Raw genomic sequence first — 19,024 nt, forward strand, 5'->3', positions numbered from 1 at the left:
TTTACACAAATGGGTCTTTAATTGAGAGAAGATAGTGCAGTTTGCTTGTGTGTGTGTTTGCCACCTACATTTAATGGCTAATGGAACAGAAACAGAAGTTATTGAGTATACATTGAATAGAAGTTATTGCAATACATTCCCTCTTTTGATCTCCTCCCTTCCCCATATGACCTGTCATTACACTGATGGAGCTTTGGTACAGACACCTTGACCAAAATGAAATGTGACACCAAAAACAATAATCTACATTCATTCCTCAATGGCCTCGGCCAGCAGAAACCTACATTATACATTGATTCCCATTCTGATTATCACAAGTCTTTCTTTCCCAATGGTACCAGCCTGTGCACATACACATCAGGAGCCAGGGCCGACTCCCAACAGCTGTACTCTGGGGAAAGCACACAGGTGGGCCTTTTGCCGATCAAGTAGCGGTTTAAGTAGCTCTCCTCGAGGCCCCTGGCCATTACCCCTTCAGCCTGGTCCCGCAGAATGAGCAGAGAACACGCTCGAGCCAGACTGTACATCTCCGAAACCAGGCCCCCGTAAAACCCTGAGGTGTAGTAGTAGTCTCCTTCGTCCTCCTCCACCCACGCTGATGACACCTGTTTGATTTCATAAGGAAATGCATTTCGTGGCATCCCGTAGAAATCCGGGTGCAATGTAGCCACCAGGTCCCCCAAGATCTCATCTCCCACGGGGGCCACGAACTCCTGATCGATGTCAGCGCAGAAGATGTACTCAACCTCGCTGCCGATTGGGTTTCTGATGGCATCGGCAAGCAGGGCCATCCGCCGACGAGCCAGCCTCTCCCACCCGGGCAGCTCTGCAACAGGAACCACCTTCAGCTGACGGTCGGGGCCCACCACGATGGGGGGGTCCAGAGTGCGAGGGTTGTCCGTGAGAATGTAATAGGTGACCATCTGACCGGGGAGGAAATGGGTTTCAGCTGAAGTGATGAAGCGTTGCACGAACCGGGCATAAGTTCCCACAACGAGGGCCAGCAGACCTGTACGGATTCCCCGTTGTGCAAATTTAGCCCTGTGCAGGGCTGACGTCTGGGTGTCACCCCACACCAAGGGAGCACCCCAAGGGGTCTCCACAGGAGTTTCTGGTGCTGTTGCCTTGGTAACCGTCATGTCTCTCATTGCTCTTTCCCTGTCCATTCCCAAGGCACGAAAGATAGGATGAGGCGACTCCACACTGACAGACGCTTTACGTCCATTGAGGAAGTCTGATGGGGCAGAACATGGTTGTACTTTTTATTCCAACGAAATGAAAAACGGTACACGTGTACACTTTTGTTAAGCTGGAGGGAAAAGTCACCCAGTTCAATCCAAATCCCCGATCAGATCACAACTGGCCTTGTGGAAAGGGCTTTTTAACTTCCACCATATGTCTGGGTTTGGAATATTTACAAGAAATACAATACAGCATATTTTTTATAATGTATTACTATCAAGATAACAGAACGAAACAGGATGTGCCGAGCATGCAACAACAAAGCTGCAGTACATTCACTTTGCCACAGGCTTATTTTTTTATTTTATGTGCACTTATTGTTCTGACACAACGTGTTAACGTAGAATACATTCTTTGGTCCACTTACATATGATAAGAGAGAGGAGCAAACAGTACCGAACCAGTTGCCATCTTGTCATTGTTCCTGTTTGAAGGACAAACATACACATGTACATTCAAATAAATGAAACCACTACAAGTTGTTAAATTAAATCTTAAAGGCATATGCAATATAGGTTGTGTGCTGCAGCACATATCATGTCTACAGGCTTATACACATAAGCTATTTAAATTTGACTTAAATATTACAGAGCTGGTTAACTAGTGAGACAATGAGATACAGATATAATATGTTGAGATAGTGCTAAAAGTTCTTAAAGTGATATTGAGGAAGTTTAGTAAAGAAGGATGAGGAAAAAAAGACCAAGCAGTGACAAGAGAATCACAAGCTATGCATTACATGAGAGAGAAGTTAAGTAGAGGCGCATGTGAGTCAACGAAAATCTTATCTTCGTATTCCACACAGTCCGACATGTTCTGTCACTGGCCAAGAGGTTTGGGACAAATGTACGTAAAGTCTTTAACTGGCCATGGACTTATTTTCAGATCAGATAACACATCGTACACAACATCGGAGAAAAGCTTCAAAGAGCTTTGGTGTTTTAACTGAGCGTGTACAGCAGTCGCAGATCAATGACAGGTGAGGGGAAAAACAACCAGATGTGACACGAGCAGAAGAGGTGGAGCAGCGGCTGAGGTTTTACTGACCTGCGGGCGTCTTGCAGAATGGGAAAAGCGCCAGATTGTGACCTGCTGGTGGATAAACACACAACTCTCTGTCTGAGGCCAGATATTTTTACCCCCCAAAATTCAGCTTTTTGCTGTTTCTCCTCTGCCTACTCTCGCTGTCCTCCTGGAAATATGCTGTTTAACTCACTTTGTTCCACCAATGATTGTTTTCTTACCTTGCTTCCTCTTTCACGCTCCTTTCCTTGCTTTTATAATATTTTCCACCCCCTCTTCACATATGTCCCTCCGCCTCCTCGCTTTCCCCCTTAGACGTTTGCAGTAGTCAGTTTTGGAGAGACACAAAACAACCAGATGTGTGAGGAATCTGGGATACTGGGAGGAGAAGGGGGGTGGGGGATTACCTTCTTTTCCTCCAATGATCGGTGGTCGCTCGAATCTCTGAGGAGAACCTAAAAAATCTCATTTTACACATTTCAGCTGCTCTGTTTGTGGTTGTTTCTGTAAAGAGAAGAATTGGCCTGACTTCAAAGATACAATTCAGTGCACGTCAGCAATGTGTAGTAATGTTTCTGTCCACAAGGTGGTGGCACTGATTAGGGAATGTGATGGAGGGCAAGAGAAAACTTCTAATAAAACAGACATAGGCCTATCATATAAATCACACTGTGATTCTATAAGGATATCGAAAAGGCAATGTGGGAAATTGTGTAGAAGATATGTCTTTTATTAATTAAAAAGCCCTGAAAAGCATCCTTGCTGAAGTCAATGTGACATTTCTTACATAATTAGACAAGTATACCACAAAGTAAAATACTCATTGTGTTTTTGACCAATAATACTGCTGCATTAATGTTTTTGTTGCATTTCACTACTATAGATGTTTATAATCTCTTTGTTTACTCTTGATTAGCTTAATCCGCAGCATTATTCAATGAGATGATTGTATGTTTGTTGCGTCGCCGTACTTGAAAACCGTATACTCTCATGCATCTATTACAGATACTTATAGACAGTCACTGATTTACTGCACCTTACCAGAGACCCAAACAGACTCAAGAGCTCACTTTGCAGTTTATTAAGATAAATATCATTCTTTTTTGTATATCCATACAGAAATTGCAACATGATATTGGTTTGTGTAAACAATTTTGGACCGAAGCGTCAGTCAATAACATGAATAAAACAGCACGGGCTACACGAAAGAATAGATAAATTACAGGGTGAAGCTTCCTAAATATCTTCTATTTCATGTCACCTTGTTAGCAGAGAAGCAGGGGCAGGCGGTACCAAGCTGGAGGATAGAGACTCTGCATAGAACATTCACAGCTATTCATGTCATAAACACTTACATTAGCATCTGTAAATATATCTATACCATGTGGAGATGAGTACGCAAATCTATTACAGCATGTATTAAGGCGTTCAAGATGAATGTGCTCGAAGGTTGCGGTGCAGAGCCCCTATTCTACAGACAAAATGATCTATTCATATCAACTAAATCATACCAGAGAATGATAATGAATGCAATAATTCTTTCAGAATTTAAGGAACTGTTTGAAGTTGGCATATTGGCGATGATGAACAAACAACATGTTGGCCATTTGTATGTTTACTGAAATACACGGAAGCTTTTTGACAGCAAATATTTTGGCAGTGTTCTTTTATACTTATGATAACTACTCTCATTTGTAGTGTGGTGCAGTTATTGAGCAAACCATGCCACAAGAAAATAAAGTGTTCAAGGGTTTGATACTGTATATATTATTTCCATAAACCATGAGGATCCTTAGAAAAATATTTCATTTAATGCAGCATTGTACTTGTACAAAATTAAACAAATAGCACAAGAAGAAAATTCTTTTTTTCACTTTGAATGTATAGCTACTCCAACGGTCTGAATTATTATAGAGGATGTTCCTTTTTTTTAATAGTGTTTGTTTCAACTATAGTCTAAGTCTCATCTGCATACTTTTATAGTCTATAATTGTTCACAATAAATATTTAACTTGATACTTCCAGAATATGACTCTCCAACGCTTTTGAGCTTTGTTGACACCCTGAGAATGAACACAGTTTCAACCTTTCAAATTGCTAATCGATCAAAAATTTGTTTCATTTTAAATTCATGCTGACTCATTTCATGACTTTGTGTCAGTTTTGTCGTCAAAGTGATTCAAGGAAAAAGTTCCCCATGATAGCGTGAAACACATTGAAAATGAAACTGTTAGAAAAAAAAATAGAAATAGAAACTAAACGTTTTTTTTTGAAAGTGACATTTTTAGACGTCAATTGTTTTCAAAACCATATTACAATCATAGTCTTGTATAATATATATAGATAATATATAGATAGTAATACAAAACTTCTATTCTAAAGGTAGCATGCTTGAGCAGGCAGTGAAGAGAAGAGCCATGAAGCCTCCCCCTCCTTTCCTACGATGAAATGCTTTCACTGTCACTACATGGAGATACAGTTTGTAGCAGAGAGGCCCTGAACAAGTCTGTGTTTTGAAGAACGCGTGGGTTAGAAATTAATTTGAATTAACGGTGATTGGCAAATGAAGGTTAAGAGATCATATATGCAGCATCGCTGAGTGAAAGAGTTATTTTTCCTGTATTTCCAATCTCCTCCACAAGCCAGATACCCTCTGCTCCTCTCCTCTCTTTGCCTTCTCCCCTGCTCCCCAACCAACACATTATCGTGCTTCCCCCGATCTAATATCTCTCCTCTCCATCACTTGTGGTCACCATCTATCATCTCAAACAGGGCCTGCAGTAGTCGGTCATCTCGGTGCCTGTACGGCTTGATGCTGTAGAAGCCATCACTGTAGTCACTGTAGACACTGTCCTCGGGGCCTTGGTACTTGTTGATCATGTCCAGAGCCTGGTACAACATCTGAGGAGGGAGTCTTGTTGCAGGGGGAGAGATGCTCCGGTCTGGCTGCAGCTTCCTCCAGGCGGAGGAGGCCCTGGCTGCGGACTTTGGCTGAGGGAGGGCAGGGGTCTGCCTGTTAAAGGCCGTCTGAAGGAGGCGCAGAAGGGCCAGGGAGGGGGAGGCGGGTGGGTTTAAGGGCTTTTTGGATTCTTTCCCTGGGTTGGGAGGAGGGGAGGCATGTGCAGGCTCGGTATTTGGAGGTGGATAGGCCTGTGTGGGCTCCTGTGTCACCAGAGAGAAAGAGAGGAGACATGTTATTGAAGCATGACGCAAATTTTGAAATAAAACATTTTTATAAATTCATTTTGTATTCTATTTATTTGAAAAAATCAACACAGTCTCGAAGCACCTGCACAGGGATTTTTTTAAGGTTCTTTTAGACTATTAATATGGATCTTAAAGTTAACAATATTCGGATTGTACTTATCTCACTCCACTAACAGTGTTCACGAAATATGAATGTAAAGGCTTTAATATTTGACATTTAAACTTAATATTCATTGTTGAATTTTAAATAACCGACAGAACAGATAATAAAAAACTATACAGAATATGCATACCTCTTTTACTTGATACACTACTTGGAATCGTATAACTTATTATTTAAGTCAGAGGGGCTTTATTGCACATGTAGCCTCACCAGCAGTGATGTTTCAGAGCACTGACACACCACAAATTGCAAATTGTCAATAATGCTAACATGCTGACCTAAGACAAAAAAATGTCATGTTAGTATTGTCATTGCGAGCATAGCGGCGCACTGACTATTAGCTTCAGTTTGTAGCTCCATGTCACATGACAAGCAATTTATTGAGAGTTGGGATACCTATAAATAAGGCAACATATAATTCCTTCTGTCACTCATTCCTATTCTTCTTAATGACGTTTGTATTCACCTCCATCATGTCATCCATATGTTCCACACCACGGCGGTCATTCTGTACAGCGTTGTAGGGAATGTACACTCGCGGTTTCTTCATGTGCTCTGGCTTCTCTGATGTTCCATGAAGAATTAGCTTCCAGCTCAAAATTCGACCCTCGTTCTGCATGCGGCCCGACTTTAAGGGGGACATAATGTTGGTTAGATCTCAGGAAGAACGAGCAGAGGTTCAGGAACTATACAAAATATGCCAAAAGTGCTCTCTGTGTAACTTACAGTATCTGTGATCTTTATGGTCCATGTACCAGCAGGATCTTCGCCCCATGTATGGACAGACATAAAGTCCCAGTTTTTGAAACCATTAGCGGACGTGTCCCTCTCTCGCTCAGCCAGCAGCACTGTACTGGTGCCTAAGAGAAAAGCCCCAAATCAGCTACGAACTTGGTTATTTAGGTCTGTTTGAGTTTATGTGAACATTTACCGGCTGGGGAGGTGAGTGTTATGTGAAGGTCTCCTCTCCTGGAGTACTCAATGCTGGCCTCCACCTGCACGTGCTCCAACGAGATGACTGCGTTCTCCTGCCCTACGCAGGCTTTGGTTGGAATCTCTATAGTGATTGCCCCTGCTGCCTTCAGCTCCCTGTGGGATGCATTAACGTAGCAGGGAATCAGAGACACAAACATGTAGTTCCCTGACATTACTGTCCCGGAAACAGTGGTGGGGTGGAAATAAACAAGGTTCTGCGCACATTACACACTACTGTGTACTAGAGAATGCAATGCAAATCAGAAATTTGGGAAACATTTGGAACATAAAAAACTAAAGATGATATCCAAAAAAGGATTGATATACATATTTTGGAAAAAAAAGAATCTTCTTCTTCCCAAAACATGAATGAAAGGATTTAAATGTTGAAGATGGTGTAAAGCTGGAGAGGGTTGAACCACTCAGCGTTGTCATGAGAAAACTGTAAAATCAAAAGGTTGTATCAAGGAAAAGGTAAAGCAGCTGGGCATTAGCCTTCGATCCTCTTGAGTTATTTTTAATCCATGAAAGATAGGTAAACAGACGGGACGTTGTGTTTCTGTCCACGCTTGGCAGCTTTTAGATTCACATATTTAATTGTATTTACAATGAATTAATGTTCAGAGTGGATGATTGACATCACATTCGAATGCTCTCAGCTGCGATCATGAAGGATTGTTATATTGTCGAAAATTGATTTGAATTGTGTTGATACCACAAGAAGCCCTCCCAGCCTTATGATGCGTTATTGTCATGACGCCGGTGGAAAAGTAACAGATGCTTGTTTTTTTCAGATAGTTTCATCTGTTTGCTTTGGGGAATACGTGTATACACGTGTACCATTTAAAAAGCAGCTGTGAAACAGCCTCATACCTGGGCTGGAAGGAATCGTCCCTGACGATGCATTGCTTCTTTTCTGGCACGTGCTTCCACGTGGCCGGGTCAGCCAGGTCCACCAGGGCTTTAGCGTTGAGAAGGCCGAAGCCGAAACGGCTGTTGACCATCAACCCAGCTCCGTTCCTCTTCCAGCCGGGGTTATTGGCCAAAGGGTCGAACTCTGAGGTCCACACCACAATGTGCTGCAGGTCTCTCCAGTTAAGATCTGGGCTGAGGGATGGACGGAGGAAAGGACACAGAAGCCAACCAGTGAGTATTTTTATGAAAGCGCCGAATTTCACATGCAAGATGCTGAGCGGCCGCATAGCATACTTTTGTTCCAGCGCAAGGGCAAATATTCCAGCAGCCAAGGGGGCGGAGGCCGACGTTCCCGTGTGAGTCTGAGTGCATTCATTGTGCAGATCGGCACTCGTCTGAAAGTGTGACACAATTCTTCTATTAAGATAACCTTCAATGACATATGGTAATGGTAACAACACAACGTTTCCAGAGTTAAAACACACACAACGTTCGTCGCGTAACACACGCAGTTACTTACGATCCTCTGGTCGGTGTAGTCTCCACTGCTGTATGCTGTAGCCAGGGTGGAGGAGCACTTTTCCGCGTACCACGGGGACAGGCCCTGCTGTGAGGCACTGCTGATGGAGATGGTGTAGATGCTGTCTGTGTAACCGTCGCAGTCACAGTTGTCGCCCTGGCGCCCGCCATTACCCGAGGCCCAAACAAAGATAGAGCCTTTCCCACCACGGCCCTGCAGGAGACACAAGGCGGAGAGGGAGCAGGAGGCGATCAGAGACGCCACATATGTTGTTGTGTCAGATAGCGTTTTATAGCTTACATTCTGTTGCTGCCATGATACTGGTATATAAATAATACTTATGAGGGAAAACGTTCTATGGTATTAAGATGTCCTGCTTCTAATTATCTCCAAAATGAAATGGGCGCTGTCCGATGCACATCTTTGCTGAATGCATTTGATTTCCATCCCTTTTGCAGATACTAGCTCCCATTAGGAACCTGTGTCTCGGATCCCACCAGCTAAGTGTGTTTACCTTCTGGATACCGTATTCGAAAGCCTTCTGGGCCAGGCGTCCAGGGCCCTCCACTGTCTTTCCATCATCGTTGGGTCCCCAGCTTGCACTGTAGATGTCCACATGGTTCGGATTGAACCCAATGGAGCTGGCCTCAATGGCGTCAGTCACAATCCCATCTAGCATTCGAATCCCTGAAGGGAGAGAACATCCGTGCTCAGTGACCCTTTTGGTCATTACGCTTCAGGTTTGGTTTATTCGTTTGTTTGTCAGCAGGATTGCGGAAAATGCTACTTGCACAATTTTCTTGAAACTTGGTGGAAGGTTGAAGAATTGGCAAATGAAGAACTCGTTAAATGTTGGCATATGCTGGCTATACATTGAATAAATTGCCGCCATGGTATCTAACAACAGTGCTGAGAACACAAGTACTGAGCAACGCAAACGTGCGGGTATGTGAATTATATAATAGACAAAAGCCTTCAGTTTTCATGCATACTTACTTTATTTACACTCAAACTGATTTAATCATTGATCATTTAAATTCCTCATAGCAGTGTTTAATCTTCATTAATGTAAACAAGCATCAATATAAAGTGAATTTAATGTGATGGAGTACAAATACCCAAATAGGCATTTGCAAAAACAAAAGAAGCTCTCACCTCCAACCTTGGAGTTGAATGCCACTCCGACACCACATTTATTGTTGTCCGCCTGCATGGCGATCTCTCCAGCGCACCTGGTCCCATGTCTGAGAGAAAATGACACATTCAATAACCACTTAATTGATCCCTTCGTTTGCGTTGTCAATCAACGGAGGTGTGTGTGTGTATGTGTGTGTGTGTGAGAGTGTGATTGTACGTACATTATGCACCATGTAGCATCCCAGCCCATTTGACAAAATGACCATTATCAATTCTCAGCGGTTAAACTCACTTGTTTTCATTAGTGGAGTCGTATCTGGGGAAAGGGTCAGGGTCGTTGTTGTTGAAGTCGTAGCTGGCTGCTGCATCCTTTGAAAAGAATAGACAGAAAATGAGATTACACATCAGTGTGGACCGGAGGCGAAGGCTTCACACATTTACCAGAGACAATCCGTTGTCATGGAGACACATTCTACACGTGGTAAGAGGGGAAAGTGATGTTTCTGAATGGTAAAAGAACACTTATTGAATGACTCTGAGGGTAACCGAGTGCCTGTTTCGATTTCTCCTGAAGGTTGTGTCCTATTTTGATAAACCGCGAGGGTTTAAATACTACACGGTGTGTTTGGGAAAGTTGTGTTGTTCATTTATTTTCCTGCGATGGAATGAGCAATTTAATATACAAATCCTGTTCTCATTAAAGAGGATATCAGAATAAATGCTTCGTCCCAGTGTCATCTTCACACCATGACCAATTTAATGTTAGATGTAAATCAGATTCCCGTGCCCGTCATTTTCGCCAGTCAGAATCACTGCTATTAATGCCTCATAAGGATGAGCGTCCCGGTTTATTGAGCCCGTATGATCAGCGTAACTTAATTACAGTGGGAGTTGTTTCCATCAACCCTGTTATCATAAATTATTTTCTTTTCCCTCCCCACAAACTAGGCTAAAATGGAAGCTCGCTCCATTCTCTTTCAGTTGTACTCGCTCTCATTGGTTTGTAATTGTTGACAAGCCCTTTTACACTGTTGCAAGAACAAAAGGTTTTCATATTCTGAACACCTTCAATGCAAGAATTAATGATTAAGAGCAACATTTGCATCTGTGCCAAATACCCAATTTGTATCCAGGAATACAAAAAGTGGATCTTTATCTTTATGAAGATTTAACACTATCTTTATGAATCGCCTATTAAGGTGTCACCGGCAGCGTTGCTATGGCAACGGCAGGCTGAGACGACGGAGGCTGTCTCCATGGAAACGGTGTCTTACGTAGTTGGAGTAGATGTCCGTGTGATTCCACTCCAGGCCGTCATCCAGAACGGTGATGACCACTCCTTTTCCTGTGATGCCTTTCTGCCACACAGGGACCACGTGCAGGTCGAGCTTCGGCAGCGAGGGAGACGTCCTTGTGTCTTGCTGGAGGATGGAATTACAAAACATTCCACATCAAGAATTCAAGCTAAATTGTGTGTGGATTACCTTTATTAGCGCTTCATCTAAACAGGCTCTTTTAGTATTTCAGACATGTTAAAAAGGTCAACAAGTCCTCCAGCTCTCTCAGCCTGCCTGTTCTTCCACTGACCTTTACAGAAAAGTGTTACTTGATTGTTGGCCTGTTGAGTCCACTTCTATGGCAGATTGCTGCCAGAGGTTGGAAATCATACCGACTTTGTGTATTATTATGACTCTCCTGATTCAATAAACCCTCAACATGACTTTCAGTGCCCAAAGATATGCAGTAGTGTTACAAGCCACTGTTCCTCTGGCTCGACTCACGCTCAGTGCCCCAGTTGGATAATTTTGAAAAAATAAATCTACGAGGCGATAGAATATCACTTTAATTAGCGAGCACCTCGTCTGTTTGAAGTGGAAAATCAGCAGGAAATGAGGGAGAGGGAACAGCGTCCATGCATGTCTGCTTGGAGAAGAGTATGATCCGGAGCTGGAGACAGCTAAGACTAAAAAAAGAACTCACTTTGCGCATTATGCACAGACACTGCAGAGCGTCACCCCAAGACGTGACTCATCCCTGTGATGTATCGCCTTTTTCCTCTTCCTGGCTCACACTTTGACTCCCTGTTTTCAGCCTTATCTTCTCACGACTATCTTTACTCCTTTTTCTCTTTGGACAGCATCAATTGGAGCTGATCAAATTGTATGTAAATACATGGCTGATGTCCCACATTTGCTAGAGAGCTCATATCTACAGCTGGCCTGCTTTGGTGTAACACCAAATGAGTCACTTGTGGATGCTGGCTGCGGCTGAGGGGGCTCTCAGTGGCCGACCATGCATAGAATTTAATGTTACACGGCAAACACACACAGCAGCTTATGCGATAGCTTATCCAGCTATCGTGTATAAAATGAGAGAGTGGACACACACGCCAGAGCACAATGAGATCCCTTGATGCACAATTAACGCAGACTGACACTGGCACAGCCATGGATAACCCCCCCCCCCCCCCCAACACAGCCATGGATAACCCCCCCCCCCAACACAGCCATGGATAACCCCCCCCAACACAGCCATGGTTAAACTCCCCCCCACACCCCCGACACAGCCATAGATAAACTCCCCCCCCCGACACACACTCACACACACACACACACAGCCATGCAGGCAAGAGGAATTTCAAGCTACAAGTATGAGTCACTCCCTGATCAAATTATCATGCCCAGTGCCTTTGTCGCACGGCTCCGCCCTCCCTCTGATGTCATCGTGGCTGACGCTCTCAGTGTTCATCACATGTTCGCCTTCATTTGCAAAATACTGGATTCTCCTTCCAGCTATTTCTCCACACGGCGAGTGGATCACAATGCTTTGTATGAATTATTGTGTGGCTCTTTCACTGACACAAGCACAGACCGATGTGGAAATATACTAAGCGCCACTTTAAGGCCGATTCCATTAGTGTGATCATCGGCAAAAATGATTCATCCCAAGTGTTTTTTTATTCCCTAAAAGCATGTGACTCATGTTCGGTTAGCACAGGTGCGGAGAAGTGGAAGCTGAGAGAACGTCATGTGAATTTCTCCCTCTCTTTTATATACGTCAACCGTTTATTGTTTATTTAAAGGTCCTCATTAGAAACACATGTCTTTTTTAAATTGTTTACTAATAAATAAGATTAACTGTCACTGCTCAATGTTGGTATAGATTAAATGTAATGTAATGGTGTCACAGCAACATATTACAGTGGATTAAAGTGTTTAGAGCCCAAACCACAAATAAATAATTTATAGTTAATCTACAGAAATCTGCAACTTTTTAGATCAATAATTTATGTCAATTGTGTTTCTTTTTGCCATTTCACACCTTAAAAATAAGATATCTTTTGACTGCCTACAATGAGTCATTATCTTTTGACTCATTATGAATAATGAATGGATAATGAAATAATTGTTAGTTAGCTGCCTCCCAGAGTATCTTTTGTTTTAATGTATTTACCTTGGTGAAATAAAAGAAATACAAGCAGCATCCGCTGTTGTCTCCACAGTAGTATGCAAAATGCCAAAGTTGCAGAGTTCATTCTCAGAGTAATGATTAGAATCAGTAAAGATTTCAATGAAAATGAATGTTGTGGTGGGTTTAAGGTCAGGATAAAGTGTAAAGTCCAGTGTAATGGATCAGGCAGGAGATGCACAGCTGTGACTGAACCTTCCCATCCAGGGTGAATTAGGACCTAATGCACAGCTCTAATCTATTCCACCCTGCTGGATTATAATCTCCACTCCTCTCATCTCCAACCTGTTATCAAATTAGAAAATGGCTCTTTTGGCCAGAGCTGCTCCATAGCTCCATTGTTACATTGTTTTCATGTTTGTTTCCCCCATTTTAGTGCATTTCTACACACATGCATGCAAAAATACAACCGCTGTACAAATGCATTCTGCTATATAATACCTATAATTCATACACACTCAATGGCCTCCTGCAGGAGGCATGAAGTTCGCGTGAGGACAGAGCCGAGAACAATGTGGAGCTGTCCAGCACTGCAAGGTTTTAGTCTCAGCGGAGAGCAGACCAGCTACGTGCAACAGGCGCTTCCAGCAGACACAACAGAAGGACACAACACATGAAAAGTATTCCGGCCTTTGCCTGTAGATTCTGGAGCATCTTTAAACCAGTGCAAACTAGAAATGTTGTTGAACCACCTGTTGAATTTCTCACGCCCTTTCTCAATCAACGCTTGATCTGCTGCTTTGTGTTGCGCGTGTTTGTGTGAATGATTATCTCATTGGTGACTCACCAGGTACCACTGCTGGTTCCACATGGGATCATCAAACAGCTTATCCACTGGGCAGTCCCGGCACCCTCCGAGGGACGCCCGCTTATTGCGGCTTTTCTCGTACTGCTGCTCTGCCCACAGCACCTACAAACAGGCGAGAAGACGAGGCCTTTAAAATGAGACAAAATGACAGCCCACAGAACAAGACAAGTTGGGGGGGGGGGGGTGACCACTCACGCGATCATCCTCCGACAGCCGCCTGGTGATGTGGTTGGCACTTCGTTTCATTCTGCCGGGATGATTGCGGTGTTTGAACAAGAAATGGTCTTCCAGGGCCCCGATCTGCAGAGAGGAAGGTCAGAGACGGATAGGAAATGACATATTAAGAGCCATCTGGTCGCGGAAACATTATTATGCCTCACAAAAGGCCTCAGCTCCTGGAGGAGCAACAAAAAAGAACAGTTAAATTCAGACGGTGTGTGATCACTGCAAATAAATGGTAAACTACTTAATTATCATTTCTGCTACTAATCAGATCATTGGCAGAAATACAGTATTTCTACGTTTTTATTTTCCATTGAAATAAATCAATCAAAGCACAATAGGGTCCCACATGTATGAATTATGATGCTTTGCATGCAGCTTTGGGGAATATAAATCTCTTTATATCCATATTCATGTAATGGACTTATGCTAAGCAGTAAAGTGCAATGTTTTCTCTTTCAATGAGATCCTTGTTCTTTTGGAGGCTTATGTTTTTGTTGTAAATTGACAAAAATGTTTTCTAAATGAAACAAAAGCTGATTATTGTGCGAGTAGGTTTGTGATTATGTCTGACAGAGCTGAAGTGTGCCTCGGTATCCATGATGGTTCGGTTAATCATTGCCCGCTGATGTTCCGAGCTACAGGTTTCATATTAATCAGCTGTCCTCATGATGATTCATGTGTTTGTTTAGGAGAAGAACACATTAGTCAGCCTGAAATACTGGGAAGAACAGAGCCAAACTGAGCTGGATATGGAAACCAGAGTAATCAGAAGTGTGCAAACAGTGAGTCATCGATTGATTAAAATCCCCCCCCCCCCCCCCCTCTTGATTTAGCAGAGTGCTGAAAGTATATGTTATTTAGTGCTATCATAAAGGAACAAGTTACCATTCTGATGCCTTGATCAAGCAATGCTGGAAATTTGATACAGTTATTGCTTGGCTCCCACTGTGGGCAGCACGCTTCATTAACATTTCATGATTCATTTTGCTTTTATGGTTTTCCTGTTTTGTTGCTGTTAAATTAGGTCTTTGATTTTAAAATGAGACATTATTCAAGTCCCAATTAGCTTTGACGTCTCTCCAAATTAATAATAGCCATATCCATCAAAACTACAACCATACACAGATACACCCACGTATTATTATTTTTTATATATATTTTTGTTATATAAATAACAAAAAATATATATATATATATATACAAAAATATAAATAAAAAATAATTATTAAAAATGAGTCCCAATTTGCTTTGACGTCACTCCAAATTAATAATATATATATCAAAACTACGACCATACACAGATACACCCACTTAAATAATATATATATATATATGTATATATACATATATATAACAAAAATATATATAAAAATAATAATTAAAAATGAGGGGAAATATTAAAAAAAATATATATATATTTTAAACATAATTATAATATTCACATTGGGGCACCGTGCCTTTACCTGTCGGACCAGTTTGTAGTCCAGCTCTTTGGCGATCGCCTCCGCAGCGGCCAGTCCGCCGGGGATCTCCACTGCCCACTCGTTCAGGTACTGCCTGTCCACGTAAGAGGACTCCAGCGACCGGGAAACCACGGAGAGGAGGACGGCGAAAACACAACACATCATCGCTGGACGACATCTCATTTCCATCTCAGAGGAAATTCAACCCGATGAGAAAACAATATAAATATCTGTACAAACAGCTTGAATGCTCTCGGGAAAAGCAGCCGCAACTCCGAAGTATAAATGTTTGGTAAATGACAGAATGCTCCTTGTTTTTCTGTTGATTCCTGAAGAAACAGCTGGCTGGGATGGAGGGGACGAGAAACTGGAGGAGAGGAGAGGAAATACTAGTGATGGGGAGGGCTGGTGTGTGCATTGTGTGTGTGTTTGTGTGCGTGTGGTCGTGATGGGGGGGGGTGTACGCACGTCACGTTACGGGTGCTCTGACGTCAGTTTGGCGTCTACCTTCGGTAAAACGAGAGTTCGAGTCCTTGAGGGAGAAAGTCTGGGAGGGAGGAGGGCGGTGGTCCGACTAAAAATACCCCCGGTTGTCCCTGGAGCTGGTAGGAGACACCGGGAAGAAAGAAACCAGTAAAACCAATCCTATTATCCTCGTGAGGCGCGTGCACTTCCGCTGCAGCCTCAAATCTGCGCGAGACAATCTCGCGCTGAAGATCTTGATAAATTAAATATATATTTCAACCAACAACACGTTTCTCTCTGTCCTCAGGCTCACGTGTCCACGTCGCCAGGAGAGAGAGAGAGAGAGATGGGGGGGTTCAGCACCGCGGACAGCCCCCCCCCCCCCCCCCCCCCCGCCGATTCTCATCAGGTGATGATGCAACTGGAGGCAAACACTGATGTGAAGGTTTCAGCAGCGGACGAGGCTTTTACAACAATGATAATAATTAATAACAATCATTTTCAAAGACGTTTATTAAAATCAGAGATTGAAGTATTCACACGCTTCACTCAAGAAAAAATAGAAAATAAATCGAATATCCGCAATTAATAATATGTCCTTTGAACATTACATTATATGCCAGTTAGCTGAAGATGCTTCTTCTGCTTATAAAACTGTTATAAAAGCAGCATTAGGAGTGGTGGAGTTGGTCAGAATATACACATTTTAAAACTCAATAAGGACTGATCCAAACTAAAAGTTCGGGTATAAGCACATCTCTGACGCTTATAGTTAAACGGCATCAGGTGCTGTGCGTTTTAACTTTTGTATTTTCTGTCCTCTGCATTTTTATGTTCATTGTTTTTGGAAAACAGTGGATCTCTGTGCTCTGATTTCACAATAGATGAAGGTGTCGTAAGAGTGGAGGTTATTTTTCCTCTGGAGCACAATGTTGCTGATGCAGTTCATACAAGATCGACTGTTGATTTTGTTAGTCATTGTGAGTTCCACTTGAACCGATAAGGCCTGATACCTTTGGTCACCAGGCCATTTGCAAACAGGTCTGCGCCAGATCTGCAGTATGATCCACAATTACCTAGCAACATCTGTTTGCTCTGACCAACGCATTCAGCCAACCCCACAGGAACACGCAGCTGAAGAGCCATAGAGATATTATCAAGATGGACCATCTTGCTTGCAGGAGATTGTGGTTTTGATACAGTCGACCCAAGACCTTTCTGTTTGTTGATGCCTTTAGTTAAATTTACTTAAACGTTTTTAGATTTTCTTTTCTTTTGCCTGATGTTTTGATGGCTTTACTGGTTTTATGTAAAGCAGTTTGAATTGGCTTGTTGTGGAAATGTATACAAATACATTGCCTTGCTTTTTCTTGCAGGGCTGTGGATTTTTGACTGTGTTCATTGATTCGCTACCCTTTGTCCTTATCGTTGGGCTGCAACGGTGTGTATTTCACTACAGGGGTCTTAGTGCACTCATCCGACCTTCCTTGCTCTAACCTGAGGACACACACACACAGCGACGGACAAAAGCGATACCTGCATCATCTCCGTCAAATGAGGTCGGAGGTCTAAGCGTCAGCTAATTATTTTTCCAGAAGGTGGAGGAAAGGCGCTGCTTTTAGGTGGAGAATGACGCAGGTTGAGCGGCATCGACTGCTCACAGCAACTCAACCAAAGTCAATTAGGATGCCAAATAGGTGTAAAGACTTCAACTGCACTTCCCACTGATCCCACCCAGAGATTAGCAATGGTTCAAAGACGATTACAGTATTTTAGTGATTTTGTTTTGTGTGTATATTATATTCAATTTCTCAAAAATCAGCACATGTGTTAAGGAGGTGGAGAATCACCAAACACTACAGCTATTGTACGTTGCCAAAGAGAGTTGGAACTTGATTCTAAAGCAATGTAGAGGAAAGCCAATGGGTAAAATCAAGGTTTAAGAGCGGGAGCCTAATCCATTTAAGCTTGTAAATAGTGGAGTAGATGATTTAAGACCACAATGACGTTGTTATTTCATAAATTTAGCAGGAGAAGAGAAGGATTTCTACTGCTAAAAAAATATTTAAAAATTGATGTCGAAAAATTGAAAAACACAGAGGCAGCTGTACAAACCAGAAAAGATAAGCTAAAAATTAACGTTAAATAAAGTAGACATCTGTAGAAATATGAAAAGTAGTTGCTTATTACAGTCAAGAAGAAGCAGAAGTCTTGAGTCTACAAAACTGTGTTGCCGTTGCAGATATGAATAATAACTCAAAGAAAAGTAGCAAAGGTTAAGAGGTGTTTCACATTCATGTCCACAAAGTTCAACAAGCGCTGTACAAATGTCATCTGTTATCCGAAAAAATGGCATTATGGAGTCGAGCCGATTGGCTTCACTTTGCAGGGGGTGGACTGCTGGTATCTGAGGTGGCGGGACGGGGTTCGTACTGTTATCAGGCAGAGTGAAGGTCAGATGGACTGTGTTTTTGAAGGGCATCGGACTGATGGATACCGTCGCTCAGACATGGTCATCACTTTCATCCATCCCGTTTCAGTGATATCACAGCTGCCTCTAACAGATAACTGACGATAAGTCGGTGTGCTCACCACATAGAGTAAGTGTGCTGATCACCCAGGGATTGTTATGTTATTGTTATGTCTATCATAACTGTAAGATTACACAACAAAACATATTGATTATAGCACATATATTCTCTATACTGTAGAACTATGTATCCATGTCCATGCATTGTATTACATTTTGAGGTAGTTGTACTACTCTATGCTTCCACTTCACAACAGTTGAAGTGCTAAATGTTGCACTTTTTGCTTCATTAAAAACAGTTGCACAAGGGAGGGTTTGAAGAGAAGGAGGATTTCTCTGTCACATTCTTGACAAAAACTTCGCCCGAACAGGGACTTGAACCCTGGACCCTCAGATTAAAAGTCTGATGCTCTACCGACTGAGCTATCCGGGCTTCGACGATAATTAAAGAAGACATTTATAAAATCCAAAGGTGTGTTGAGAACGTATTAAAATGCCGATTTAGCGTTTCATAGCTTACGGTTTTTTCAATACTTTAAACGTTACTTTAAACCTGTAGCTGAAACTAAGTCGAAGCAGAAGGTGTTCCAAGCTTAAGACGTTTAAGAGGATTTGTGGAATATCTCCGTAGAGAACCATCGTAAATGGTAAAAATACGAATATTGCCTAGTATTTAAAAAGGCATAAGAAGTAGAAACACGGCAGGAATATTCTTCAAGGGGTGAATGTTTTGATACCTGAAGAGTTTATCCAACTAAACGCATTCAGAACTAGGTAGGTCTAAAAAACAAATAGAAGAACGAATAAAAAGATTGACAGGACAAACGTTTGCTGCTGCTAAAGCTGCTGCTAAATGGCCGTCATTGGTTAGATAGATGGATCG

General features: G+C 42.4%; 2 protein-coding genes and 1 non-coding gene across 4 annotated transcripts; all 3 read right to left on the minus strand.

The window, feature by feature from the left end:
- LOC120835856 (globoside alpha-1,3-N-acetylgalactosaminyltransferase 1-like) lies at positions 1–2,773 on the minus strand. Of its 2 annotated transcripts, none has more exons than XM_040205136.2 (4): positions 2,487–2,773; positions 2,290–2,334; positions 1,610–1,666; positions 1–1,234 (listed from the first exon to the last, which is right to left on the minus strand). In XM_040205136.2, exons 3-4 carry the CDS (start codon positions 1,659–1,661, stop codon positions 312–314), a joined length of 975 nt encoding a protein of 324 aa, XP_040061070.2. In that variant the 5' UTR covers positions 1,662–1,666; positions 2,290–2,334; positions 2,487–2,773; the 3' UTR covers positions 1–311. The 2 variants fall into 2 exon arrangements, with proteins under 2 accessions (XP_040061070.2, XP_040061071.2); XM_040205137.2 differs by having other exon boundaries at positions 2,290–2,331; positions 2,487–2,615.
- Positions 2,774–3,331: 558 nt separating this feature from the next.
- On the minus strand, positions 3,332–16,816 carry pcsk1 (proprotein convertase subtilisin/kexin type 1). The gene is made up of 14 exons (XM_040202856.2): positions 15,147–16,816; positions 13,654–13,758; positions 13,438–13,560; positions 10,457–10,603; positions 9,475–9,551; positions 9,201–9,289; positions 8,560–8,732; positions 8,046–8,258; positions 7,820–7,920; positions 7,484–7,717; positions 6,567–6,724; positions 6,362–6,495; positions 6,102–6,263; positions 3,332–5,427 (listed from the first exon to the last, which is right to left on the minus strand). Exons 1-14 carry the CDS (start codon positions 15,333–15,335, stop codon positions 5,005–5,007), a joined length of 2,328 nt encoding a protein of 775 aa, XP_040058790.2. The 5' UTR covers positions 15,336–16,816; the 3' UTR covers positions 3,332–5,004.
- A 1,685-nt stretch (positions 16,817–18,501) lies between these two features.
- Positions 18,502–18,574, minus strand: trnak-uuu (transfer RNA lysine (anticodon UUU)). Its single transcript has one exon. It is a non-coding gene; the product is annotated as a tRNA-Lys (tRNA).
- Between the last annotated feature and the right edge of the window lie 450 nt (positions 18,575–19,024).

The sequence above is a fragment of the Gasterosteus aculeatus genome, chromosome 17 (assembly GCF_964276395.1).
Source record: "Gasterosteus aculeatus chromosome 17, fGasAcu3.hap1.1, whole genome shotgun sequence".
NCBI classification, from domain to species: domain Eukaryota; kingdom Metazoa; phylum Chordata; class Actinopteri; order Perciformes; family Gasterosteidae; genus Gasterosteus; species Gasterosteus aculeatus.

Bases quoted from the DNA above. Each gene is read 5' to 3' on its own strand.
- LOC120835856 (XM_040205136.2), bottom strand. From the start codon at position 1,661: ATGACAAGATGGCAACTGGTTCGGTACTGTTTGCTCCTCTCTCTTATC. The intron at 1,235-1,609 runs GTAAGTGGACCA...CTGCCCCATCAG, and splicing joins GCTCCTCTCTCTTATCATAT to ACTTCCTCAATGGACGTAAA.
- pcsk1 (XM_040202856.2), bottom strand. From the start codon at position 15,335: ATGGAAATGAGATGTCGTCCAGCGATGATGTGTTGTGTTTTCGCCGTC. The intron at 8,733-9,200 runs GTGAGAGCTTCT...CTCTCCCTTCAG, and splicing joins ATTCAACTCCAAGGTTGGAG to GGATTCGAATGCTAGATGGG. The intron at 7,718-7,819 runs GTATGCTATGCG...TCCATCCCTCAG, and splicing joins GCCCTTGCGCTGGAACAAAA to CCCAGATCTTAACTGGAGAG.